At 39.7% G+C, this 27,801-nt stretch overlaps 1 protein-coding gene across 9 annotated transcripts in view; it reads left to right on the forward strand.

Moving 5' to 3' along the window:
* The window catches only part of PLCB4 (phospholipase C beta 4), a 223,348-nt gene that overhangs the window by 143,870 nt on the left and 51,677 nt on the right, over positions 1-27,801 (forward strand). For 6 of the 9 annotated variants that reach the window (XM_075413471.1, XM_075413477.1, XM_075413474.1 and 3 more), the window contains 12 exons: positions 4,131-4,212; positions 5,569-5,669; positions 6,282-6,339; positions 12,592-12,700; positions 16,286-16,496; positions 17,125-17,218; positions 17,872-17,951; positions 18,393-18,477; positions 21,058-21,148; positions 22,014-22,109; positions 23,632-23,732; positions 25,434-25,469. In XM_075413471.1, coding sequence (XP_075269586.1) covers positions 4,131-4,212; positions 5,569-5,669; positions 6,282-6,339; positions 12,592-12,700; positions 16,286-16,496; positions 17,125-17,218; positions 17,872-17,951; positions 18,393-18,477; positions 21,058-21,148; positions 22,014-22,109; positions 23,632-23,732; positions 25,434-25,469 — 1,144 coding nt within the window. The remainder of the gene's footprint in view (positions 1-4,130; positions 4,213-5,568; positions 5,670-6,281; positions 6,340-12,591; positions 12,701-16,285; positions 16,497-17,124; positions 17,219-17,871; positions 17,952-18,392; positions 18,478-21,057; positions 21,149-22,013; positions 22,110-23,631; positions 23,733-25,433; positions 25,470-27,801) is intronic. The other 3 variants (XM_075413475.1, XM_075413476.1, XM_075413479.1) reach the window with 1 other exon arrangement.

Consider the following 27,801-nt stretch of genomic DNA (forward strand, 5'->3'; position numbering starts at 1 on the left):
ATGAAAATGAAAATATAACTGCTTGTAATTGTTTTCAAAGTCACTTAGAGCTAAGAGCATCAGTTTTCTCAGCCTAAAACTCCTCAAGCTCTGGGATGCGTTTTTCAGTTGTAAAACTACATAAAATACTTAGCAAAAGAACCATAAAAACTTGCAGGTAAGTTAAGTAGAGGACAAAAAGGTACATTTTACAATGTTGTTCCTTGTAAAAGAGACAGGTACAGCTCTGCCAAAAATACTTTTGCTTTTATAGGAACCCCCAGGATAATAATATTTGGTTTTCTCCACATGGCAAATGAATCACTGAGTTAGTTGTCAGTAACAGAACAGTGTGTTTCTTTCTGTACAGCTGTTAACTACTACGAGTTACTGATTTTCAGTCCTCTCTGGCTAGGCAGTAGTTCTCCCCCCTCGTGCTCTAGAAGTTAATTGTTGCTGGTACATTGAGCTTTTTTTCTCTTCTAGCTGTATGTGAAAACCACACTTTCAAGGCATGCTGTTTTTTCATAAATAGCAACTCAGACAGGGGAGTAAAAAGGAGGACTTTGTAAGATAGCCCTCACAGAACATGTTTTTCAAGGGAGAAGGGGAGGATTTTCCATCTATAGAATGTGGAATGAGACAAAGAGCCTGCCGTACTGCCTTCCAGGTCTCTCTACTTTAGTGACTCAAGTGACATCTTGACAGTGTAGAGGTTGCTTCAGTGTATTAATCTTTCAGCTTTCACATTGCCAAGCCCCTGCTTATTTCTTAAATTTGAATTAAACTGCCATGAGGCACCTTATGTGCAGAAGTCCCACGAGGAATATCAACGGAAGGGTAAAGGTGAGGGAATAATGCTACAGGGGCAAATTCATTTTCCAAACTTTAGAACTTTATGCCTGTGTTTGAACATAGAGCTTTATTCCTCAGTATGAATTGATAGTGCGCTAGCTTGTCTGAAACTTTTTCTGCTGTGAAATATTTTACATTTAGCCAGGCATAGATTCTCTCCATTGTGCTACAGCACACTGATTTGCATGGGCAGACGAGCCCACATGTTGCTGAAGAGAGCCAGTCCACTGGTTCCAGTGTATTAAATCTTCCTGCCAGATCTGCAGTTTTCAGTTTTAGCTCTGCTTCATCAAACCTCCACCTCCTCTTGCTGCTCAGGGACCCCTGTAGCAATTGCTGTAGTTTTGGAGATACAAGTAGGAAGGCTGTTCTCTCAGGACGAGACTACCTGGCAGATCTATTAAGCTGCAGGTGTGTGTATCACAAGATCACCTTTAGTTCATTTTTACACAGAAGTGCAGTAAAACACTGGGGGGGAAAAAAAATCTCACCTGAGAAATCAGAGCTCCTTCCATGTGTTTTCAGGTTTAAGACAGATTTTTGCAGCTAGCACATGGCCATAGGTAATGATGAGCCTTGAGTAGGTGAAACTCATTAGGCTGTTGCTGGTAAATGTCATAAATATTCTTGACTCCTCACTAGTACATTTTAGGGTTGCAGAGTTATGAAGATTCTTCTCAACTACTTTTGGATTTTACTGTACTCTGGGGCATATATCTATTACTATCAACCTACTTTGTTTGGGAGGGAAGAAATTCTGGCAGTTAGTAGTGTGAAAACCTTATGAGAGCACCAGATTTGTCTTTTGGGCTTTAATAAATTTCAGCAGTCTGAGTCTAGAACTACATCCACAGATCTTACAAAGACAGGGCATTTAGTAAGATACGTTGTATATTCAGATTTAGCACTACTGTAAATGAAGATGCGAAAAGGTCAATGTCTTTAAAAAAAAAAATCCTACTTGGTTTCTGCAGCTTTCTGTTAGCAGAAAATGGATTTTCTAAATGTGCAAGTTGCACCTGTTCAGCTAGAGCCTGTTGAAAAATTAGCTTTGCTCAATCTATGCTTGTCCCTTGTACAACTACATTTAAAATTATTAAGCTAACTTAGCTTGTAACTATGAAAATACCTAAAAAAAAGCTAAACTATTATAAATAAGGCTTATATCTATTTTGCAGTAGTTTAATTAAGTTAATTTGAAATTATACTTTTTTACTAAATATGCTTTGTATTGACTACTCTAGAGTGCCTGGAAGAAATCTGTTTTAATAGTTAGATGGTTGTTGGAAATCATAGTTTTAGGTAATTTCTTGTGCAGTGTAGGCAGTGGTGCTTCCAGTTCTAGCCAAACTGATAAATTCAGTGCAGCCATGATAAAAGATTGATTTGAACAGTTTATGTGTTGGCTTGGTTTGTGAATTAACGGTTGGAAAGTGGTGAAGGTCTGAAGTAACCAAGTCATTTAATCCATCAACAAGCACAATAGATTCATACTCCTCAATCCCAGATTTGGGAGCTATTTTAAATATTTATGAGGAAGTATATTGACATGTTACTTTAAAAAGCCCCAAACCACTGTAGAACATGGCTCACAGTTTCTGATTAGTTACTTGCGCTAATAGTGCACATTTTACATGGCATTTATGATTGGGGCCTAATTCATTAGAACAGACATTAAATTTTTACAGGCCTGGAGATACGTTGTAAATTGTAGAGCTAACATTACTCTGTGTTTTAGAATTAGTAGAAAAATAGACATCTGAGGTTTTCTTAAGAAACAAGTGCCTAAAGTTAAACTCAGTCTGTATTTTAGTGAAAACATCTTGGTACTTACCAGCTTTGGAAAATCAAATAACTTATTTAGATACTTAAATAGGGACATAGATTTTATTTACAGTATCCTTTGCAAATTGAAATTATCATGCTGTGTTTTTACAATCTTTTTTGATTCATGCAGTCTTTTCAAGACTGCTGCAGGAACCCAGTAAAAAAAAATTTGCAAAGATTTGTTAAAATATTTTATCATTTAGATCTTTCGCTTCATCATCTTATTTTTATTAATATGAAAATATTTACATAGGCAGTTTAGAGTGTTTTGGAGAGTAAAACAACTGTGAATTGCTATGGCAATGAATAACAGCAACAGTTTGTTTTACATCCTTCACCATGTGAAAATAATTAGTATGCATGAGATTAACAAAAAGTTTCAGCAAATGTTTGTCTTACTTGATGATAGAGCACCATATTCTGATCAGGCAGCTAGAGTCTTTCCCAATGTCCATTTTTTGTTGCATTAGAAATAGGTACTGGATACAGACTTCAGTTCTTTCCAGACTGAAACACCAAAATGAAGGGGTGGTGGGACACATCAGTTTAGCTTAGCTGCTAAACAGAAGGAAGGAGAGCTGTGAAGTTTGGATCTCGTTTTCCAGCGTTAGAGGTTATTCAAATTTGTCTCAAATGGAAACAGAAATAGACAAGTGCTTTCACATTAATCATAGCAATTAGCTGAGCTTTAATTGGATTTATTTAATTTCAAGTGAAATCAGTTTGTCAGTCGCGTGCACGGTGAAATCACCCCTGTTTTGCGGAAAGAAGAGGATGTTAATCAGTTTGGTGGAAATATTTCAGTGGCAGCTGAGACCTACGTAAATGAGTTGTGCATAATGTGCCTAGAACAGGGATATTCGTAATGGCTGTAAGGAGAGAGAGTGTTCAGAGGGAGGAGTGAGCACTGCAGCTGGTGAGGGAGCAGGGGATGAAATTTAGGATGCAGCTGGGAGTTGCTTGCTAGCAGTGGCTGCTTCAAAAGGAGAGGAAGGATGCTGCAGCTGGAATGGTTCATGCCTTATGGGTGACCTGGGAGGCATAGGTTAATGCTTGGAAAGGAAGGGAAGTCACCACAACCAGGCAAGGCTGGAGATACAAGTCTCCTCACTTGTAGAGTCTGCTGCTTTCTAAACACAGTCATTTATCTATGCATAGAGTTTAAAAGAGACAACAGAATAATGCTTTGCATGGCTCTGTATCCCAGTATATTGGAAAAAAACCCCCTAATTTGTTCTTTTTGCAGTTCATTATTTTGAAATATTTTCTAATGGATAGCTTGCAGGCAGAGCAGTGCTGCTCTGTGAAGCTTAGAGCACTTTTTCAACTGTGCTATTACTTGGAAGATGCTCACATTCATCAGTTGAAGCCAGAGGAAAATGTCGGCACTAAAAGCAAGAAAGTGAGAATGGATTGTTTAAAAAGTGACTAACATTTCTCCTTTTTTCCTCCCCTGTTTTCTGTTTTAGCATTACCAGAACCTTTGCATCAGGTAAAACAGAAAAAGTGATCTTTCAGGCACTTAAGGAATTAGGTCTTCCCAGTGGAAAGGTATTTAGTGGTTTTGAGTAACTTTTTTGTGTACTAATAAATTGATGAATCATTGACATTTGTAGCTGTGATCTAAAACATTTGCATCACATAAAGACATGCCTGTTGTTCATGAGTAACTTATTAATCACTGTTACTAAAACCAAAGTGTGATTAAATCTGCATGACTTAGTAGTACTTCAACCTCTTAGATGAGGCTTCGCTTCTTTTCTCTAACAGACTATGTTTCATTCACTTATATGAAGTATATGAGCACAGAATATGCACATGATACTTTTTTTTGTTGCATGTTGTCCTCTCTGTTGTGTTTCTTGAACTCTTCCTGCTCTTTGCTCCCTTCCGTTGGAGAACTGCTGTCCAGCTCTGTCCCACTCGCAGCGGAAGCCCCTGCCAGGAGCCCCAGAGAGGTGATGGCTGGCTACAGTTGCAGCTAGTTTTTTTCAGCTTTATTCCCTGTGCAGTTCCTTTCTTCCGTTTTGGAGACTCCAGCCCTTGGTTCTTGGCCTGACTGCAGCAAGCACCTGGTGGGGCTGGCGAGGGGCAGCCCTGCAGGCTCAGCAGCTTACTGTCTCCAGCTGGGGAGACGGGGTGTAGAGAGACATGAATCCCCAGCCACAGCAGTGCCTGGCACCTGAGATGAAATTTTTCCTCACTGCTGCAGTTCTGATCTTGTTCAGAGGAGGACATGACACTAGATCACAGAATCACAGAATGGTAGGGGTTGGAAGGGACCTCTGTGGGTCATCTAGTCCAACCCCCCTGCGCAAGCAGGGTCGCCTACAGCAGGCTGCACAGGACCTTGTCCAGGCAGGTCTTGAATATCTCCAGAGAAGGAGACTCCACAACCTCCCTGGGCAGCCTGTTCCAGTGCTCCGTCACCCTCAGAGGGAAGAAATTCTTCCTCATGTTCAGACGGAACTTCCTGTGCTTCAGTAAATGTGTTCCCTCCCTCATGGAAGTTTTACATGCCCCTGTATGAGAGCTACTTTGCTTTTTAAAAGCATTGCACCTAACCTGGGACTCATCCTCAATGTTTCTTGGCTTCAGTATAAGTATCCTGAAGTTTGTACACTATTTGGGACTTTCTGGGGTTTTTTAAGCTTCAGAAGAAAAATTAGGGTTTTCTACTTCTGTGTTTATGTAGAATTAATGTTACTGTGAGATCAGAATATAAGCACATCAAAAAGATCTATGATAAAGATGAATGAAGAACTGTTTTCAGAAAATACAAAAGAAACTAGGTAAGCATTTAGGTAAAGAGCTAAAACAGTTCTCGGTTGCTTTTTCTGCTATAAAATATGCTCTTGGGAAAAGCTGTCTTTTGCTGGATAAATGTACCTTTACGTGTTGTTACAGAATGATGAAATTGAGCCTGCAGCGTTTACTTATGAGAAATTTTATGAGCTCACCCAAAAGATATGTCCCCGAACTGACATAGAGGACCTCTTTAAGAAGATGTAAGTTCAAATTTAATATAATTTTGCTTTAAACTCATTTTTCTGTATTTTTAGTACATATTTAATAGTGACAGAACACTGTAAAGATTATCTAACCTTGAATCCTAGTAGCATCAGCAGTATTTTAAGACAAACTCATGTCTATGTTTTTCCCCTTCCTTCCCTCTCAGATTGTTAATGTAAAAGTACGCTCTGTATTTTAGAGCAACTTTTACATGAGTTAGAGGAAGCACCTGGAACTTTTTTTTGCATTGGCTTTACTAACTACTGTAATTTTAACTTGCTCCTTTAGGTGATTAACACAGTACATGAACTAATTATATAAGAAATTTGAAATTTAAAAAAGTTTCTTCACTCAGTTTATTCTCAGCTGGAGGACTTATATGTTGCTTTATGAAGTAATGTTTGTTAAGTTATAGGCAGTATGGGAGATACACTGTGCCAAGCGTAGACAGTTAGTATGTTTTCTGTGATTGTTCATTTTGAGATTATAGAGCTACTTCAAGTAGAAAAGTAGGTGGTTTTAAAAGTATCAACAATGTCAACATGTAAATCATACCTACTGTAGCATCGTATATGAAAACTTACATTCTCTAATAAATTTCTTTTCAGCAATGGAGACAAAACTGATTATTTAACGGTAGACCAATTAGTGAGCTTTCTAAATGAAGTAAGCTTTTTCATACATTAACTACCATACAAGTCTGTCTGCAGTGGCTTGCTTCTTCCAATCTTTCCATTGCATGAATCATGCCATTATTTGCTATGCTTTTGATCCGCTGATCTTTCCATTATGGTAACATCCAGGTGCAAAAATCAGCTCCAGCCTCGTATGTTGTTGTGCTTTCTACATGTTGGCTTTGCAGATTGCATCTGTTGATTACTTGCTGTTGTGTTATGTTGTGTATTATGCATGGTTTATACATTTTACATTGTTACATTCAATGCAGTTTCAACTAAAATACACACAGTATTTTATTATAAGCAATTACTTTACCTGTAGGCCACAGCTAAATATATCTGCTAATCCTTCTGAATAACAGAAAAAATGAAGTAGGCTTTTATAAACAGTGCTTTGATTCTTCTCGACAGTATTATTTCAATCTATTACAAATCTAAGAGCTAAGAGGACATTTTAAGAGTTTGTATATGATTTCTAAAATACTGTGTGTGCAGAATAAGAGGAAATATTTTTATTACTGTATTTCTAGAATACAGTTGTTGGCAAGAGTATTTAGTGTTTCTTAAAAACTTGAGTGGGCATAGTAGTTCAATAAACAGTGTGGGGTTGGGTTTTTTTCTATTCCTAAAGCACAGTTAAGTTGTAGAAGACTGGCTCATTTGGAATTGCAGCAATAAATACACTATGTAGATTTGACAAGGACATACAGGTGGAAAACAGGTACATTATTCTTGGTTTTGTACCAGTAGATTCTTGTCGTCTGGAACAGGGATAGCTGCTTTACCTCTCTGCATGAACTTCTAGGGACTGGGTACATTACCAAAAATAGCTCCATCTTATTTTACTAGTTATAAATCACTTTTATATATTTTTGTATATATATTTACTTACATATCTGATACTGCTATATAAAGATTCAAGCAGTACCTTCCCCCTATATCAAATTTATATTATAATTTTCTTTTTTCAGTAGGGAATGCATGCCATATTACAGAATCACAGAATGGTAGGGGTTGGAAGGGACCTCTGGGGATCATGTAGTCCAAACCCCCTGCTGAAGCAGGGTCACCTACAGCAAGGCTGCACAGGACCTTGTCCAGGCAGGTCTTGAATATCTCCAGAGAAGGAGACTCCACAACCTCCCTGGGCAGCCTGTTCCAGTGCTCCATCACCCTCAGAAAGAAGTGGTTCTTCCTCATGTTCAGATGGAACTTCCTGTGCCTCAGTTTGTGCCCGTTGTCCCTTGTCCTGTCACTGGGCACCACTGAAAAGAGTCTGGCCCCATTCTCCTGACACCCACCCTTAAGATATTTATAAGCATTTATAAGGTCCCCTCTCAGCTTTCTCTTCTTCAGGCTAAACAAGCCCAGCTCCCTCAGTCTTTCGTCGTAGGAGAGATGCTCATGGTTAACCTCTCATCCACCAGAACACCCAGGTCCCTCTCCACAGAGCTGCTCTCCACCAGGTCTGCCCCGAGCCTGTACTGGTGCATGGGGTTGTTCCTCCCCAGGTGCAGGACCCTGCACTTGCCCTTATTGAATTTCATCAGGTTCCTCTGCGCCCAACTCTCCAGCCTGTCCAGGTCTCACTGAATGGCAGCACAGCCTTCCGGCATACCCATCACTCCTCCCAGTTTTGTGTCGTGAGCAAACTCGCTGAGGGTACACTCTTAACTCTTCATCCAGGTCATTGATGAAGAAGTTGAGAAGACTGGGCCAAGTACTGACCCCTGGGGGACACCACTAGTTACAGGCCTCCAACTAGACGCAGCACCATTGATGACAATCCTCTGAGCTCTGCCATTCAGCCAGTTCTCAATCCACCTCGCTGTCCACTCATCCAGCCCACTCTTCCTGAGATTGCCTATGAGGATGTTACGGCAGACAGTGTCAAAAGCCTTGCTGAAGTCGAGGTAGACAACATCCACTGTTCTCCCCTCATCTACCCAGCCAGTCATGCCATCGCAGGAAGCTATCACATTGGTCAAGCATGATTTCCCCTTGGTGAGTCCATGTTGGCCTGGGATCCCTGAGGGCCAGCCTTAGCACTAAAGACTGAAGCAAAGAAGGCATTCAGTAACGCTGCCTTCTCTGCATCTTCCGTCACCAGGACACCCGCCTCGTTCAGCAGCAGCCCCACATTATCCCTAGTCTTCCGTTTGCTGCTGATGTGCTTGAAGAAGCTTCTCTTGTTGTCCTTGACATCCCATGCCAGATTCAGTTCCAGGTGGACCTTAGCCTTCCTCATTGCATCCCTGCATGCTTTGACAACATTCCTGTACTCTTCCAAGTGGCCTGTCCCTCTTTCCACATTCCGTAGACTTTCCTCTTCTGTCTGAGCTCCCCTAGAAGCTCCTTGCTCATCCATGCAGGTCTCCTGGTATTCTTCACCAAACTTGAATTACATGTGGAAAGACTATTCAAAAAGTAAAGACTAACAGCATCAGGACTCATGGTTGCATACTTGGGGCCTTAGTTCATATCCATATAGGTCTCTCTATTAGCAAATTGGAGCACATGCTTTGTCTTACTACTGTGAGATATTCTTTTGTCACAGCTATTTGCAAAGTTTGGTCTCTAAATGTTTGCAGGACTGGGGTCATAGCTAAGGCATGTTGTTTTTGCTTCTGTATTGAAGAGAGAAAGGATAATGTTGTGAATTAAATTATCCCCTATAAGTACATCAGCCCCCAAATTCACTTGTAGTGATAGATACGCTTCACTGCTTGAAGCACACAGCCCTGGCCCCACCATGAACTATATTAGCTTCTGAGGTTGTTTTTTTTTTTAGTGTTAATCCTTCTTTTTCAGTAAATTACTGTTTTATCATTATTTTAAAATTGATCTCTGTAATTGTTTTGGTTTAAAGTGTGCTTCCTTGAAGCCCAAACTTCTGACGAATAGCTGCCAGCAATTGCAAGAACTTCCTGGCTATCTCCAGTAACTGATTAAAAAATTAAAATGGAATTGTTGTGCTCTCAGTTTTGTATTGTTTCAGCAGCTCTTTTTACAGAATTAGAAGCCTTATTTTACGGGCAGTATTGGAGAAAGATGCATCTTGTTGGCTACATTCTTACTGACACGACACATTTTGCAATTGGAAATCTTGTAGTTGGCCCTTTAGTTGGTGACCAGAGCTGGGAAAAAATGGTCAAGGTGGTTTTATTCAGTAGGACATTCATTCTGATGACTGAAACTAATGCCTTTGGCTCTGTGCTGGAGGTCTTTTGGTCTCCATATAGAGTTTAAAGTTTTGGTCATGATTTCGTAGGCACTAAATGACCCAGAATCTGCCTCGTGAAGTGATCGTTTCTATCCCTTTGACAGCTGGTCAACACTGCATTTAGCAGGGGATTTTTAATGCTGGAAAATATAAAAAGATTATTATCATTATATAGGAGAGGGGAGTTACTTGGCAGAGCAATTCTTCATGAGAGTCTTTAACCTAAATTATTTTGAATTCGGTAATCCCCAAAGCATGCTGCAGAAGCTCTAAGTGTTACGGATTTTTAAGGGAGCATGAGGATACGTTGCTGGGTATGAGTGGAGAGTGAGCTGCTTTCCTGGAGTTTTTCCAAACTGCTGTCTCTATTTGACTTTTAAATGCTGCTGGGTGACAGCTGATATAATTGTATATCAGTGTTAAAGCTTCTGGGAAGTTTTTGGAAATTTAGTTATTGTCAGGCACTGAGTATTTTGTCTAGGTCGTCTTTTTTTCCAAGTCAGATTTTGAACAAATAAAATGTAGTAGAAAGAGAAGTGAAAACACTACTATTGAGATTTGCTCCTGCCATTCATATGCAGCAATAAATTAATAAGTCATGTAACTGTCAAAATGGAAATTCAGTAGTCTGACCAGGACTCATCCTTTCTCCTGGGAAGGAGGTATGAGAAGATCCTTTTCTATCCCCCTCTTTCCCACTGTCCCCCTCTTTCCCACTTCATTGCTTTTCCTTCCTCCCTCCCTACCACTCACTTGCTCACTCTTCCTGCCTCCTTCCCACTCGCTCCCTTGCTTTTTCTGTCTGCCTCTGTTTTTCAGCTCCACGAAAGGACACCTTTCTTACTGCTGCACAGGACAAATTCAAGAGGCATAATTGCTTCCAGCAGATTATTAACTGCTGTGCATCTCAGTTTGTATCACTCGGAGAGGAGACTGGAGGCCAGGCTGCGGGGGCTAAATGATCTTTCTCTGCAGAACCATACAGGCATTGTTTCTCCCCATGCTTAGATGGTTCACCCTCCTGTGGTTAAGAATGTCTAGTGTAAGGGTGTCCTGTCTAATATGGTAACTAGAGCAATCAAATGCATCTTTGTTGGACATACACAATTAGTCCTGGGGCGTATTGTCTTTCTAGATGAAATGCCATACTTTTAGTTTTGGTCAGCTTTTGTGTTAGAACTTTCCTGTGCCAAAAAGCTCAGTGGGGCAGAAAGTTTCCCTAAGAGAGACTAGTAAGCATTCGTCCTTTTTTTAAGTAAAACTTCATCAGTTGTCGATTCTGCTTTATTTTTTAAACTAAGTAAACATAAAGACATGCTTTTTTTGAGATGGAAAATTGATAATGAGCAATGATCATTGCTACAAAAAGAATATTTTGCTCTTAGCTCCTTCTGATAACTTTGGAACTCTTTCTGAAGAGGAAATATGTTGCTTTATGCCATCTATTGTCTTATGTTTGCTTACGACTCACTGTAGAAGAGAGAGAGTGGGGAACAGCACTTTTCTTAAGAACCTTCCCTACTACTTTTTTGTTTACAATTTTTTGAAGTGATGTATTGTCACTAATGGTATAAAGCTTGTCATGTATCACAGTGGACTGTACTGTTGCATGCCAGTGTTGTGGTGGTGTTGTGTGCTGCTTAGCAAGTTATGTGCTGCATCCATCTGCTCTATATCGTATTTCATTGGAGTTTTACTTAGATATCCAAACAGCTGATCTGTAGTGAATGAAACTGCTGTATTTTAGATGCTGCAGACTGTCAGTAGCATTATATGAAAGATACCTACTCAATTGCATGATAAAATTGGCATTGGTTGTAATTTCTTGGAATTAATTAAGCACATGCACCAATGTACTGATTGTAAGAAAAAAGATCAAGTGCTTATTCTTGATTGAATATTGCTTTCTTCATGAAAAAATGTCAAAAGCTTTACACGTAAGAAATTACAGCAAATGCTTATAGTGCTGTGCCAAGCCATACCAACAGCAACCTGTCCACTCAAAATTATTGATCACCAGTATGGGTGTGGCCTGTTACATTTCTGAATTCTGCTTAAACTACAGCTTGAAAACTGTGCACCTACTGGGGTAAAAGAGTGTTTTCACAGTCATTTATTTCTTTGTTTTATTGCATCTGCTTACATGCCACTACTCCATTCAGTTCTGGTTTCAATTTTCTTTTAATGGAGAATCAGGCACACAGTGTGCAGCTCTAATCCAGCATGGAGAAAAATAAAAGTTACGTAGCACACTATTAAGTCAAAACTTAAAAACTCTGAATTTTAGTAGTGTGTTAGAAGTCACTGCTAAATTGTATCTAAGTATTACATATATTATGAAATCCTAATACTGTCAATTACTGTGAATTGAAGAGGTGATACTGTGAAGCTCTTTGAAGTTGTACATATTTCTTTTAAGAACCTATGCTGTTTACTGAACAGTTAATAACACGATGTTTGCACAATTCACAAATAATCATCAGTAGTGGCATATTTATAAACTCGGGTTTCAAATTCTGTATTTATATTATAGCTTTATTTTACTTTTAATTTTTACTTAATCTGTAGACGTTGCTGAAGACATGAATTTTTGCAGAGGTGATTACAGTGCCATCAGTCCAGTCTGTCAATTTACATGACCTACAAAAACGATTAGGAAGAGAGAGAATGTACAAAGAAGAGAGATTTAGTTGTTTATTTTCAACATTCCATTTGCACGTATACCACGTGCAGTCATTATTTTCATGAACACGCAATAGTAAGACCAGTTGTAACGATTGCACTGAATTGGTTTTTTGAAATGTTTTTGTAATCAAACTGCCTAGGCTTCTTATGAAAGATAAGATTCATTTTCTGTCTAAAGCTAAAGTTACCATTGAATAGTCTGTAAGTTTTAGGGCGCCTTTTTTTTTTTTTTAATGTCCACTTCTTTGTTTCTCATCTGAAGTAATGAAATGCTCTTGGATGGTAGCCGTGCACTATGTTGTTTTGCTGAATTCTGTTGTTTTCTAATCTTAGCATCAACGAGATCCTCGGCTCAATGAAATTTTATTTCCCTTTTATGACACAAAAAGAGCAATGCAGATAATTGAGACGTATGAGCCAGACGAACACTTGAAGAGTAAAGGTAAATGTGGGAGGGAATTCAGTATTCACTGGTTTTAGGCATTTGGGTAATTTGTTCCAAAGCATCCAAACTTTTAAAAGGGAGCTTACAGTCGTGGTCAGGGGGCAAGCAGTTGTGTGGCCACCCAATGAACTAGATAAGGAAACTGATCTTCTGAAAAATATCTCCCCCAGTGAGATGGCTCCAAAAACCAGTGTTTTTTTGGGAGGATTATTTCGCTGATCCAGGTTACAGTGTGGCTACAAATACAGCCATCCTGATTGAAAATGAGAGAGGCTAGGATTGAGTAAATAGGGAACAACATGGAGACTCCTTCTAGCAACACGACAACATCCATGTGGCTATGGCCAAGGTCTCAGAGAGACTACAAAGTTGTACAGATACTGCGTAAAAATAAAAAATAAATTACCATGTGTGCCATTGGATATGCATCCACCTTCTTATAATATAATCTGCATAGTGCTTGATGGCAGCAGCCTAGCTTAGAACAGAGTATTTTATATGTTTGTGTTGAGAAATATTCTCTCTGAGCAAGAAGATTGCAGGAAGTGTCTCCAAGCCATTCTTGGACTGCTCGTGTCCTGAGCTGCTGTGGGTGTTGCAGGTGTCAGTGGATGAATTTGGCGACCAGTTCTTATTCATTCTGTTGAAAGAGCTGTGTTGGGATCAGCTGCAGGAATTAAAAATGTTGCTATCCACATCTGTCCTCCCTGCTGTTTTGCTCACTGCCTATTGTAGTGTGCAGAGGAGGAGACTGCAGCCTTGCAAAGCCCATACACCTTCAGGCATCCTAGCTGGAAGCCACTTTCACTAGACATGTAGGCTAATGAATGAAGCTAGCACTGGAGAAGCTGAGTAGCTTTTACACATCCTGGACTAGTGCTGCCCCTGCTGATGAAGGATGTGCAAAGCAGACAACAGAAGGAGGCAGTATCTTAAACTGCTTCAGTAAAGCCTGAGGCAGCTCTTGGTTGGTGCTACAGCCTTGTTGGGTTCACTGTGTGCCTTTATGTTGCTTTATGATCACAGGCGTTGACACCAGCAATACCTTCCACAGCAACACCTACCCCGTTCACTTTCTCTGGGCAAGTGGTTGAGAAGAGTTTACAGTTGTCTTCTGCAGTCTATAAACTTAAGGAATCCTTCTGTAGATGGACGTGCAGCTTTCACCATTCGTTATAGCACTTCAGTCCTTGAGACCAAACTACTGGAGGAAGAGCTTGTACTGTATATGCTACTCCAGACACTGTGTTGTATGCTGGCTTAATAGATTGCTCTTTTAGTTCTGTGAAAACATGGACTTTCCAGGAATCACCTGGGAGAGAGGGAGATATTTGTCTTGCCTAGGAATCATTTGTAAACATTATGAGAGTTTTCCACTCACAAGCAGTGTAGCTTATTTCTTTTCCTCTCTACACAAAGTACAATTGTCCAAGTATTAATTACCTGATTTTAGTCAACTCTATGCCTTTTTTTTTTTTTTTTTTTTTTGGAAGCACTCGTCCATGATTCCTCTTGATGCCAGTGTATTTTACATATTTTCCAAAATGAGGAAGGCTTACTAACGCAGCTGCCACCTGTTTAGCATGGAAGATGAAAAATATGTTTTATGAAGGTGGAAGTTAATCTAGAAATGGAAAAGTGTTCAGTAAATTGTGAAGAAGGATATTTTGCAAGCACCACACTGTAGCAAGGGAATGATATTGGCTTATTCTTTTAGCCAGTAATTGAATCTTATCTGATTATATTCTTTCATTTATATTTCTAGCAGGTTTTAAATAAATGTGGTAAAACTCCTGCAGGGGTAGAGTTATGGGGACTAACAACACAACAACAGCAGTGTCTTCTTACGTTGTTCCTCCATTGAACATGTTCACTAATGCGGATTTTATCCCACTGCAATCAATGGGATAGAGAGATGATTTCATATAACAATTTGAACCTTAGCCTGTAAAGAAAGCAAGAATTTATCTCAGCAGTGCCTGTTCTCTGCAGTCTCTTTGTAGATATAACTTTGATATAGAAGATATAACTTTGATATGTAAGATATATCTTCGTAGATGTAACTTTGCTGTTGAGCAAAATAATTAAGGTCAACACCTTTTTTTGCTCATGTAGGTTAATAAGGAAGGCTGATGTGCAACAATGCAGTAGCAATAAGCAACTGACTTTTGCTTAGTTACATTGCAATAACAGAAGGAGTAAGTGAAGCTGAACAAGTTAATGCTGTGCAGTTTAGTAACCAGAGTCTGCTCCAGAACACTACAAAAGCAGATTCTGCCACCTGGTCAGTGCGTGTCAAAAATACAGAGGCCAGTCTGTTGAGCACATAGAGCTCTGTTAAGTTGCTAAAATCTCAGCCATTGTTTGTCTAGAATGCCTGCTCACCTGTGACTTTTTTTCCACTAGATGATGCACTAGAAGTGCGTATCATCTGAGGTATTTTGTGGTGCTGTTTTGAAGTTCTCAGTGGTCAACAAAATAAAACATTCTTAAAGTTGAAAATTCCATTTCACCCATTTTTTACCCCCTCCTTCCAAAAGTCAGAATCAGCTGAGAGGATTTGAGTAAGACGTTCCAGAACAGTTCACCTTTGGCTGACACCAAGCGCAGAAAATTAAGGTCCAGTAGAGGATTTTGTAGAAAGCTAGGAGCAGCATGAAAAGCAGGATCACTGTATAAGAGAAAAGTTGTCTTGAACAGAAAAAAGTAGGACTGCTGCAACCTGTGCCTTAACAATAACGAAATGTTCATACATGACTTTAGGGAGAGCAATCTCCAAATTAGTGCCAGATTACTATACTCTGCAATGACTGCTTGTGAGTAGTCCCTCCTTCCCTACCCCAGATCATTTTTCAGTCTCTTGGCCACTTTAAAACTGATATTGCAGTAGTGGTTATTCTTACCTTGTTTTCATTAAAATTTATTGCTTGATTTATGTTTTTTATACTTTATGAAGCATATAACAGCTGAGAAAGGGAAGTGTTATGAATTCTGTCCTCTGAATTACTGTACATCCCATGTTCATTGTAGAAGGTGGCTTGCTTTTCATTATAAAGGAATAAACCAGTATTCAGACAGTAAACCTGAAAGTATCTTAGATTTTCCTAACACTTCGTAAATGAACATGTGCAAATGTTTTCAGGTACACCTCCACTTGTTTATGACACCAGAAAACAGACTCTGCACGTGCTGCAAGCTGATTGACAGCGATGTGGCACAGTCAGGGTATCCCTAAGTAGGAAAGGAGTTGGGAGTATTCTGAGGAGATATCACTACTTATCTGTTTTCTTCGCATCCTCTTGAGGCCTTAGGTCTGCTACGGTGAGTGCTGGACATAGGCTGTTGAGCTAGTTGGGCGCCTGATTTTTTTCTTTTGCTATCTGGGAACACAGTAGTGGATTTTGTACCAGGGACACAGTTGCTGGTGAGCTGGGAGCACTGGATCAGGAGAGCTTCTGTTTGCTTGCAGAAGCCTGTGTAAACATAGCCTTTGTGCTAGTGTTCCTGCTCTGTGAGACAATTTGTTTCCTGCCCGCTATACATTTCTAGTTGTAATTTACCATGCTTTCTTCTTCCTTCTAGGTGTCATATCAAGTGATGGGTTTTGCAGATACTTGATGTCAGATGAAAATGCTCCAGTTTTTCTAGACCGTTTGGAATTATATCAAGAAATGGACCATCCTTTGGCTCATTATTTCATCAGTTCCTCTCACAATACATATTTAACAGGCAGGCAGTTTGGTGGCAAGTCTTCGGTGGAGATGTACAGACAAGTGCTTTTGGCTGGATGCAGGTTGGAAGCAGGAGATAACAGCCTTTAATATTTGTGAATCTAATACTTTGAACCTACGTTACTTGGTGGTGATACATTGTGTAATTGAATGTATAAATATATTAGTGTGGTAAATTAAAATGTACGTATTTAAGACACTTTTTCTCACTAGAAACATTGAAAGGCAGTGGCATGTGGAAACTAACGTCAGGAGAGAGTTTGTGAGAAAGACAACAGAAGTTTGATCTCAAAATGATAACTGAAGAATTTCGGAGGGCTTTCTGCTTTGTAATTAAGAAGTGTTTATGTAAATGAGAATCAGTTTGTTATTTCCTGGTTTATTTCTTAACATACTGGAATGTGTCACAATTAACTGAGTAAGAGATTAAATTAGAAGAGTCTTACAGTGCTAAAAGCATTATTGTTCAGGTGTAAATATATTGACCCACACATACTATGTTTAAGGTGGTATACCTGAAGTTATAAAGGCATTCTGAAATTACACATATGCAGCTTAAAAGGAATTGTGTAATGCCCAAAGCTGCTTTGTAACTTCCTGCTCTGAACATCACTGCTCAGAACTTGTCCTGAGTAGCTCGCCTGTACTGAAACACTAAGGAAGCTGACATCATTTTGCTTGGGTCTTAAGGTGTGTTGAGCTGGACTGCTGGGATGGCAAAGGTGAAGACCAAGAACCAATAATAACACATGGAAAAGCAATGTGTACAGATATTCTTTTCAAGGTAAATGCCTGACCTCTACACCTGGCAGTTAGCCCCATTAGAACCCCCAGACAAGAATTCATGCAGGACACCCTCCTCTCCTCAGCACCCAGACGCTGCTCACTTGTGACAGACTAACAGATCGCATAGGCACAGTTTCTTGTCCCCAGATCTTAGGGCTCATTTCTGACTCGCATCATATGCCCATGCTTTGTGTCTGCCTTTCCACAGAAAGTGCAGGAAGCAGGTTTGCTTCATTTGCCTCATATTTTCACATCCTGTGGCTCTTTGCCCCGCAGAATAAATATCTTCTCTATTGTCTGAGAAGTTCCTTAGCTGTGGAAACAACCTGAAGACGTAGGACTTATTCTGGGAGTAGAAATCCTCCCTGGCAAGAGAAGATGGCAGCAGATCCAGGGGTAGCATTAATGGGTTCTGGGTTAAGCTGCCATCACTTCTGCAGGTGCAGTGAGACACCGGTTTAGTGCTGAGTCCAGGCTGTTGCAGGGAAACAGAGAAGAATGAGCATACAGTTTGTGCTAGTTCTAGCTTCACTTGGTACATTTGAGACTCAGCTCTGTGTTTCTCAGGGTGGGGTGGAGAACAAAAAATCTCATTCATTATAATTGTAATTTGACCTGTTCTAGTTTTAATCCTATTATTGCATTTTCTAGGATGTAATTCAAGCCATTAAGGAAACGGCATTTGTTACATCAGAGTATCCTGTCATTCTTTCATTTGAAAATCACTGCAGGTATATAGAGCCCTTTTTTTATTGTGCGATATATGAGAGAGATGATACAACTCAAATACTATGATTTAAGTGTACTTGAAAATTGTGTGGGGATATGCAGGTGTATGGAATGCCACTTGGAAGACACTGTACTTTAATATACTAGTCAATCGTTAGCTTAATGGTAATATTTTTAACTGTGGTATATCTGTGAAATATGTTTGGATATTCCATTAGTTGTGTGAGATTCAGGTAATCTACTTTTTGGTCTTATTAAATTCATTTATGTCAGATAATAGACTGTTAAGGACAGTTTAATTACAGTATAGTAATACTTCTCAGTTGAGAAAAAGTGGGCAGTATGTAATTTGATTTGGGGTGTCTGTATTACTCAGTAGTATTCTGTTTTGCTGAGTAGTGATTTCTTTTTTTATATTTAAAAATTAACATCGTCTTTTACAGCAAATATCAACAGTACAAGATGTCAAAATACTGTGAAGATCTTTTTGGAGATCTCCTGTTGAAGCAGCCTCTAGAAACACATCCAGTATGTTATATTCTACCAGTCTTTTTTTTTTTTTTTTTTATATATGGTCGCTGTATTTAATAGAGATGATAAACTGGGATCATATCACCTATAGTGCTGTTCACTGCCAGTCCTGTACTCTCAAAAATGACTAGTGATTTTGGTTGTCTTCGCTTTTTGGTACAAGCTTGTCCTTATCTGATTTGTTTAATCTCTTCTGTACAGGGCTCTGGCAAGCAGCCTGGGGAAATCCATCCCCTTGATGTATGACATAATATCAGCACCTACATAAAATACACCATATATATTGTATTTGCAGGTCATACATAACTATGAAATTGCCAATTAATTATTAATTAATAACCAATTAATTATGAATTGCATGATCTCAGCTGAGGAAACCTCTTCTTTCAGCTGCACTTCGCATGCATCGTGCTCCGGATCAGGTCCTGCAGTCTAGGTGGCCCCCACTACTGCATTAAGAATTAAATTAAGCACGAATTGTTCCCTGCAGTCTCATTTGGACTATCAAGTGCACTGTAATCTGCATGCACTTCGCTCTCCTGCATTGCAGGAGAGATAATAACAGCCACTCCTTCACAAACACAGTATTTGAGACTTTAATAGCTTGTTACCCAGTGCTTGCAGCTACTCCTCCAGGCCTTCCTTACTATGCTGAGCAATGTGTTTGCTGTCTGCCAGCAGCCACCCAAAACCTGCAGATGTTCTTTAGTGCTGTGGGGGACCACAGCAAAGAGGACTCAGCCTTACCTTTCAGCTGCTGTCCACGTGACCCCTACAAAGGGACCTCCTGGCATTATCGCTAGAGCTGTGCTTTTCTTGGCTTTCCTTGCATGTTGCAGGGACAGCAACACACAAGGCTCAGTGAATATCAGGTTATTGCCCTGAAAAGTGCATCCCAGAGAACTAAATCTATAGTGTTCCCCTGTAGTGTATGTAGCACCTTGCGACATTCCTCACAAATGACAGCTTCCAGCAGCTCTCAGGGAAGCCTAAAATAGAGCTGGCCAAAGGCTGCCATGCTGCTGCCTCAGGGCCCGGTGTTTAGACTCAGCTGCCTATACTCTGTAGCACTACTGAGCTTTCTGCATTTTGTGTCCATTCCTCCTCATGGGTGAATTCAGTCCCCAGCTGCTCACAAAGCAAATGTTGCAGAGATGGCAGGAGGAGCTTGAAAAGTGTGTTTTATGAGTGCTTGGTTTCTGATACTTTGACTGACTGAGGAGGGCAGCTTGAGAGGCATGGCACTGGCTGAAGCAGATTTGGTTTTAAGTTAAAGCAAACGTTTGTCCAAGTGGGCATCCAGCTATGCCCTGTGCTTGGGAGTTCAGACTGGCATCCTGGAAGCCTGGGAATAAATGAGCTTTGTGGCACTGACACCTAGTGGATTTAAAACCCAAGCACTCTCAGGAACAATTGTGTTTTCTTCACACAACATCCTGAAACTCCTGTGACTGAGCTAGCCTGGTGGTTGTGGATAATCATTACCCTCCTGCAAGGAGGTTTGCTCCCATTCCTGTGAGGTGGTGTTGAATTCTTTTTTTGTTGTTGTTGGGTGGTTGTTGGTCACCTCTGCTGCTTTTATCTGGTTTTAAGTTGTGGTGCTTTGTTCTTCTGTTTCTTCGTCTAGAATGCTGCTTCTGTGTAGCTCAGAGTTGGATTTAAGGATAAAAATGTCTGAATATTTCTTCTAAGACTTTTTACTAGTCCTGGAAATGTCTTCTGCTCCTGTATCACTTATGGTTCACTGGAAACCACGGTCCATTATACCAGCAACTCCCTGCATACTATTCTTAGCCAGCCTGAGGTGGAGAGGATGCTAATTACCATACCCAGATCTCTGTTTCTTGGCCTCAGTAATGTGATGAGCTTATATAAGAGGATTTTGCACTTTTTCTGTTTTCTCTGTAATATTTTCTCTCCTTTCCCAAATTGGAACAAACCTTTTAGTAGCACTTACTTGTGTATGTGAAACTTGCCATTTGCCTTTCACAAATACTGATCATGCGACCGTGTAGTCCTACTGGTGGAAAACAGTCCTCATTACCTAACTAAGGACTGGGTTAGTTTTCTGTTCACCAGTGCCAGCCCATTTCTACTCTGTAAGGATGTGTGCGCTGCCTCACTTGCATTATTACAGCTTGAAGGGATCATAAAAGCTGATGTATTTAGAGATCAAATGGTAATGGGCTAAACTGTGACTTGGCCTGTGTGTGAACCAAAGGGAGAGAGGGAAAGTAGGAAGTCCTCTGGTGAAGAGTTGCAGGTCACATCCATGGCCACTGCTAGGCAGGAGAGAGGAGGAGGCATTCTGACCAGCACAGCTGAGGATGGGATAGGCTGGAGACCAATGTGCTGGCTTCAGCCAGCAACATTTACCTGAGCACAGCTTTTCCCTGAGATAGGGAAGAAGCAGAGGAGACAATATAACTGCAGTCCCACTACCTCCCAGGGTTGTGCTGAAAGTGGCATTGCTTGTTCACTGCCCCTACCGTTGCTATCCTAAAGTTAAAATCCTAAATAGGGATAAAAAGAGGCCAAATAGTTGTTATGAAGCCTTTTCTTTAAATTATTTTACAGCTTGATCCAGGTAAAGCCTTACCCTCTCCTAATGACCTCAGAAGAAAGATTCTCATAAAGAATAAAAGACTGAAACCTGAAGTAGAAAAAAGTAAGTAATGCTTGTCAAGTATCAAATTAACCAGAAGTCCAGATAGATACGAATAGACTTTGTTACTAAAGTTTCCAAATTGCTTGCACTTTAGTGTTGGAAGAAAATGAATTATAAGTAAATGACACTGTGTTTACCCTTGTGTTTCATATGAGTGCCAGAGTTTAGGCCTTGATATCAGCATGTAGCATAGGCATAGATAGACCTAGAAATGTAATCCTGCGACTTTTATCAGATTGCTGGTTGAGCTAAAATGAAACGCAGATAGAATCTCTTGTAAATTCTGCCTGCACTGGTATGTTTGTATTGCTGTTCTTCTCCAGGATAAGCATAAAATGAAATGGAATTTTAAATTGCTGCTCTTGCTGTTGTTGCCAGTTCTGATACTTATCTTCTTTCAGTAATAATAATGTTGCTATATTAGTTTCCAGTATGGCTATAGTGGTAAACCCTGGTCCTTCTCCATTCAATGAGAACTTCCACTGACTTCAGTCATACATGATTGTGGCCATACTGTCCAACTGAAATGCACATGGGAACGCATAATCCAAGCACTTTACCTCCATGTGCATAGATCAAGCACCAAAGAGATAGCTGTCTGTTTACTCTTTGAATTCTATGGAATTATTTTTCTTAACTCTGGTGAGATTTTGGATACAGCCCACTTTTCAAATCTAACAGTATATGTCTAATGATGCTCTTACTCTGTAAAATTTTATTGCTAACTGAAAACTTAATCTTAGAGAACCCCTTTAAATAAAATCTCCAGGGATCAGAGAATAATTTATGATTGTTTGTACATATTTCTTTGTGCTACAAACTGTTCATGCCATAACTAATTTATTTTTATTTTTCTTATTAACAGAACAGCTTGATGCTCTGAAAAAGATGATGGAGGCTGGGGAAACTGCTGCTCCTGTAAATATCCTAGAGGATGATAATGAAGAAGAAATAGAAAGTGGTGAGGATTTCATAGAGAAGGGCCCTCAAACATTGCCTGTGGTAAATCAGTAGGCTGGCATGAGCATTTAGTATGTGTGTTACCCCCATACCCACAGTCTGTAGCAGCAGCAGTAAGTCTGGGGTCAGTGCAGGACTGCTTGTACAGACTTCCAGCTTTACCGTCTCGTCTCAGATACATACCACAGCTGCTCCTGGCTCAGTGGCAGGCTGTAGTAGGAACGTGAGCTCCCTTGGTGATACTAGTGGTAGTTTTTAGCTCCCATGTACTGTTCAGAAGTCATATTGGAGCAGCAACCAAGTCAGATTTTCACTGTGTGTATGTGTGAGAGACTGGCAAGCTGTGATCATTCCTTTGAAAACAGATTTTGTCACTATTTTTAATATTTGTGCCAACATCAGATTGGATTATTGCATTATACTTTATAACGATAAAATTGGGGATAGGATTTTTCTTGCCAGACTTCAGATAACTTCACTGTAAACCTCTAGATCTGAGCCAGCTATGTGGAATGTGTTTATGGCCCACAGAGGAAAATAGACATATCTAGGGTGTGATTCACCTTGTCTTACTTTAAATGTCCACCTTCAGAAGAGTTAAATTAAGCATTGCCTGCACATGTCTGTACCAAGGTACTGGCCTGTCACCCCTGCCATACCAAACGTCCCAGCTTTAGCCTACCCCGTGGGTCGTGGGTTGTCTCCTTGATTTTTATTTTTTTTTCTTTTAGTAGCAGTCAGTAGAGGTCCTTGTGAAAGATATTCTTTGTGAACCAAATCTTGGTATCTGTCCTTGCAATGCTAAAAAAGACTGAAGTACAACAATTTTTTTGGAGAGGTCTCTCAGTATCTTTCTTCAGGTGATCAAATAGTACAGAGGAGAAATTCTGTTGTTTTGCAGGCTGATTTCCATTGGAATGCATATTTCTAATAGTGTTCTTCTTGTGCCGTGTTATTAATTATGTGCTAGACCATCAAGAGGCTCAAATAAGTATTTTCTAAAGTTATTGTTTAAATCCATATGAGTAATGTGATTAATAGTTCTGTGTTTGTAAGAGGCCTCTTCAGCTTTTTTGAATACACCAGGGTCTAACAGAAAATTGCTTTAAAAGCAAAGGAAAATGATTCCCTATAGTAGGGGCACATAAGGACACTCTAACAATGCACAAGAAGCTTGGACACGAGCAACTTTTTACATCTTTATTTGAAGAATTTGGTCTTCATTTCTTGTTATTTCCCCAAACCTATCGGGTTCTTTTTACATTTTCACTAAGGAAATTACTGATTCCTTCAAAAATACAGTAAATAAAATTTCTTCTACTAACCATGTCAAAGCTGTAAGAATCTCAGGCCTTAGCTGTAATTTATTACTAATGCTTGGAAATCTAATACCCTGGGTTTTATTTCTGTTTTAAAAAATTCCAAAACCAAACTTGTGTATTCAACTGTCATTTGTTTCATGTCTTACACAAAACCAGCAGTTGCTATGTTTTTTGCACTGATCCTTTTTGTTTTCTCTGCAGCTGACCAGGAAGAAGAAGCTCATCCTGAATACAAATTTGGAAGTGACCTTACTGTAGATGATTACAGTCAAAAAGAAGCTGTTGCCATCAGTGTCAAAAAGGTGGGATTACTTCTTATATATTTTTCTTTGCAAGCTTTCCATGGAGGTGGGTGTAAAAGACGCTCTTGTGGAAGCATCACAGCACATGTTGTCAGAAGAGTTGAACCTGAGATCTTCACCAGATTCCTAACCTTTAGGTTCATGAGAAGACAACATTTTGTAGCTGAAAATATTCTGCTTTTTCAGGTGCAATAGTCATTGAGGAAACAGAATCCATGTATAGAGGAACAGTATACAAGCGGAGAATTTGATTAAAAATGCTAATTAAAGGCAGCAAGCAGTTTCCTGCTCTTGCATCTGATATCTTACTTTGCATCTCAGTTGCAGAGCCTTAATATGAGATGGAATATCAGCTCTTACTCAACAGTGGTATTTTGCAAGGATGCATCCTGTGTCTTTGTTCCAGGGATTCCCTGGGTCATTTCTTATTGTTAATTCTTAGGGTAGATTCTCCTTTCCACCTACAGCAATGAAGGCAAAATAGGATGATCATTCCCCAGTGGGGTGTTATGACAGTGGGGCTATACCAGAGACCTAGCAGGCAGACAGGTTAAAGAGTCCCCTTTTATTCCACTCATATATGATTTAGTACAGTTTATCAGTCTGTACTCAGTAACTTGAATATTACTTCATGGTAATTGGATACAGAATATTGGAATTCAAAATTAAGCCTGCTCTGTCACTGACGGCGTTATTGCTGCTTGCTACCGAAAAAAAAACCACATGCAAGTGCTAAGGTACCTTATCAGATCATGTTCCTCTCTGTCACTGAAGTATTTTGGCCACTACTTCTCTTCTGCCTGGCTACCTTTGGATCTTACTCCAGCTAGATGTATAAGAATGGAAAATCTTTCATAGCACAGATTGCCCATGGCAGCACGTCTCTAGCAGTATCACTGAGACATCAGACCTGCCTTTTTGGTATCTCTTCAAGTCAACATCTTTGCTTCTTCAGGACTTTCATGAATCCTCCCCCTGAAGTATTGTTTAACTTTGCTCTAGGGCTGATTTCACTTATGAAGTTAGATGGTGCTTAACTACCTGAGTGTTTTGGGGGTTGTTGGGGTTTTTTTCAGATTAGTCACTCCTCAGCACATGCCTTTAGGTAACTTCGCTGTTTCTTTGCTTTTCAGTGACTTGATCCTTATTCTTTAGGAACGTACATTCAGTGCCAAGTCAACATTTATCTGTCTTAAGATTCTTGGTAGCGGCAGCTTGTAATTGAAGACAGACAGCAGACTGTCCCATTGCAGAAAACATCTTGAGATATGTCTTTTCCAAATGTGGACATTTAAAGCACAGTTTACAGCAGTCTTATGCCTTAAGTTTGCAGAGCCTGGGTAGTTTGCATAGCCAGATTAGGTGATCTTTCTTGTTTGCTGGGTGTGTCATTCTTTCGTTCTTCTCTGAAACTTCCTGTCCCTGGCATCTAGTGATAGTGCTGGTTTGGCCTTAACTGTCTGGCATCCTACCTCCTATTCCCATTGCTAGCCAGCTGTTTAAATTTCACATCTTTTGTATACAGATGTGGAAGAAACTGCAAATTTTTGCAAATGTATGGGACAGATGAGCCATACAGGAAGGTGGAAGAGGGTATACTTTTTGCTAAATGCATTAACTTTTTGAGGATTTTTTTTCCTTACTATGAGTATTTCATATTGCTTTTTCTTTGGGTAATGTATATATATTTTTTTCCCTTAGGCTGTTGAAGATTCTGAGCAAGAAAACAATAAAAAGGTGACACATAGGATGTTATGTAGTTTGTTTTATTGCTTTATAAATAACATACATATTACTTACCATGTGCTTTTAGTGGTTTAACAATTTTATGCACAGTTTTACTGCACCTACAGGGTATTTTTGAAAGTGACTCTATCTTCTTTTCTTCTCTAGAGTTTCTTCTGCTGTACTTTTTATACTGGGCTTAGGGCTATCAGAAAATTTGGGGACAGACGGGAGTGCATGACTTTTGCCTGCTTAGAAGTGTCTGATCTCAATCTCAAATCTCATGCGCTGAGAAACAGCAGTTCTTTGAATGGTGTTGAGATGTGTCATCCCTGCTTCTTTATTTTTTCCTCTTCCCTTACCCTGACTGCACTTTGTTTTCCTCTCTCTTTTTCCTCCTTTTGCTTTCCCTTGGGACTTCTCCATTTATCTTCTCACAGGAATCCCTTCTGTAAGACTCTTCCCACCTCCTTCCACTCTTCTCCTTCCTTCTCTTCTCTCATTAAAGCTGCACTTGTTCCTAACCACACTTTGTTTCAGTCTGTGTTGTTTTCTGCGTGGGTTCTACTTCTTTTCTTGAGGGGTAGGGAGGTGTAAATAACCTAGAGAGATCAACTTTCCCCAATTGTTTTCTCTAGCCCCTAAAAGGGTCATGTTCTGTTGTCACCATTCCTTTGTTTCCATAGACTTTAAGAAACATTCCATCCTTACTCCTTTCTCTTTCATGGTTTTAAAATTGTGAACACTGCAAAGACTATAGCCCATTTACTCTAAAAATTATGGGTCTGCAAGTAAATAAGATAAAAACAATGACCCATAGATTGTCTTAGAACATTGTCTTAGAGCTAGTGTGTCAGTAATGAAGTCATACTGCTGTAGTCTGCAGGGTACTGTTGCCTTGGCACTAAGGCTTGCATAATCCTGCTTTGACTTCCTTTTCACTGTGATTTATAACTTAGACTTTTATGGATCAAAATAGTAAAATATGATTAGCAATTCTGAGCAGTCAGCAAGAGGCACATTGAAGGAGCCTGGTTTTCAGAAGATGGGTGGTCAGTTCTTCCTGAATTACTGGCCTTCCGAAAATGAAGACACTGAAAAGGACTAGTTTCTTTGAAGAAATTTGGCCTTAATTTGTTCTAAACTCTATGAACAAGTATTGACCTAGTAACAAAAAGATGCCTGTATTCTACTGATAACGGGATGTACCATATGATATACTTGGGTAATAGATCTATGAACCCTCAATATGTGTATTCCTGAAAAGCAGTTGGGTTGAGCCCTGGTGATCAGCATTAAAATACGATACAGTTTGATTTCATGGGCCACTGGAAGTTTAATTCAGTCTAAAATGCACATAAAACCACGTGCACCCGGACTAATTGTGATAACTCAGCTATTCTGTGCAGTGAGAAAAGGACGTTCCTTGTGACTATGATTGTCGTGTCCTATCAAGGCATTAATTGTTTCACTTCACAAGGAATTCATTTTTTGAACTGTGTCTGCACTATATGTCAGGTAGAGGTACGTGCCTGTAATACAGGCAAGTAGTTTCGCACTTCCTTTCCTCTCCCATCTCCTGACTAAATGAGTTGCAGGAGTGTAGGTACTGTGAACTGCATTCTTCTTCCATGCTTTAATGCTGCTACACGTGCTGAGACTTACTGCCCAAAAAAGGGCTTTGCAGTGCTTGCTGTTATTCACTATTTCCTGATGTAGCAATGGAGGAGAACTTTCTGGCAAACATGGGTTGTATTCAGAAAATAAAAAGCTGTACTGTAAGAATTTTTTAATATACTTAGGACTTCCTTGCGGAAGTTCACTGTCAGCCTACGGTAGGTTAGTTTTTTTGGTGACTGGTTCACAGGTAGGAGAAAAGCAAAACTGTGGGAAAATTGCCATGAACAGTAAGCCTTGCAGAGTTTGCTTAGATTGGCAGAGAACTTTCTTTTTCTTTTCTTTCTTTCAGTGGAAAGAGTATGTTTCAGACTGGTTTAGGGAAAGGAAAAAGTTGGACAGGTAGATCCACGTAAGAAGTGCTTCCTATTCTGTGTTTCTAGCAGATGAGATACTTGTAGAAAACTTTTGAAGTTCTGTTATAAATATAGTGCATCTTTATGTGATGATGGATTCAGATTTTTATCATTTTAAGTGGCTAGGAATATGAGCTTGACACTGTGTCTCTTGTGACAGCTGTTTGTCTAATGAATGTTGTAATCCCTATATTTTGGTCTGCTTTTATTAGAAAGATTAGCAGTTGAACCCATTTGATGTGTTTTGATGTTGAGAAAGTTGCACTCAGTACCAAGTACACATTACCCCACCACAGCTGCTATTAGAAAAT

This window comes from Opisthocomus hoazin, chromosome 2 (genome assembly GCF_030867145.1).
Source record: "Opisthocomus hoazin isolate bOpiHoa1 chromosome 2, bOpiHoa1.hap1, whole genome shotgun sequence".
Taxonomy (NCBI): domain Eukaryota; kingdom Metazoa; phylum Chordata; class Aves; order Opisthocomiformes; family Opisthocomidae; genus Opisthocomus; species Opisthocomus hoazin.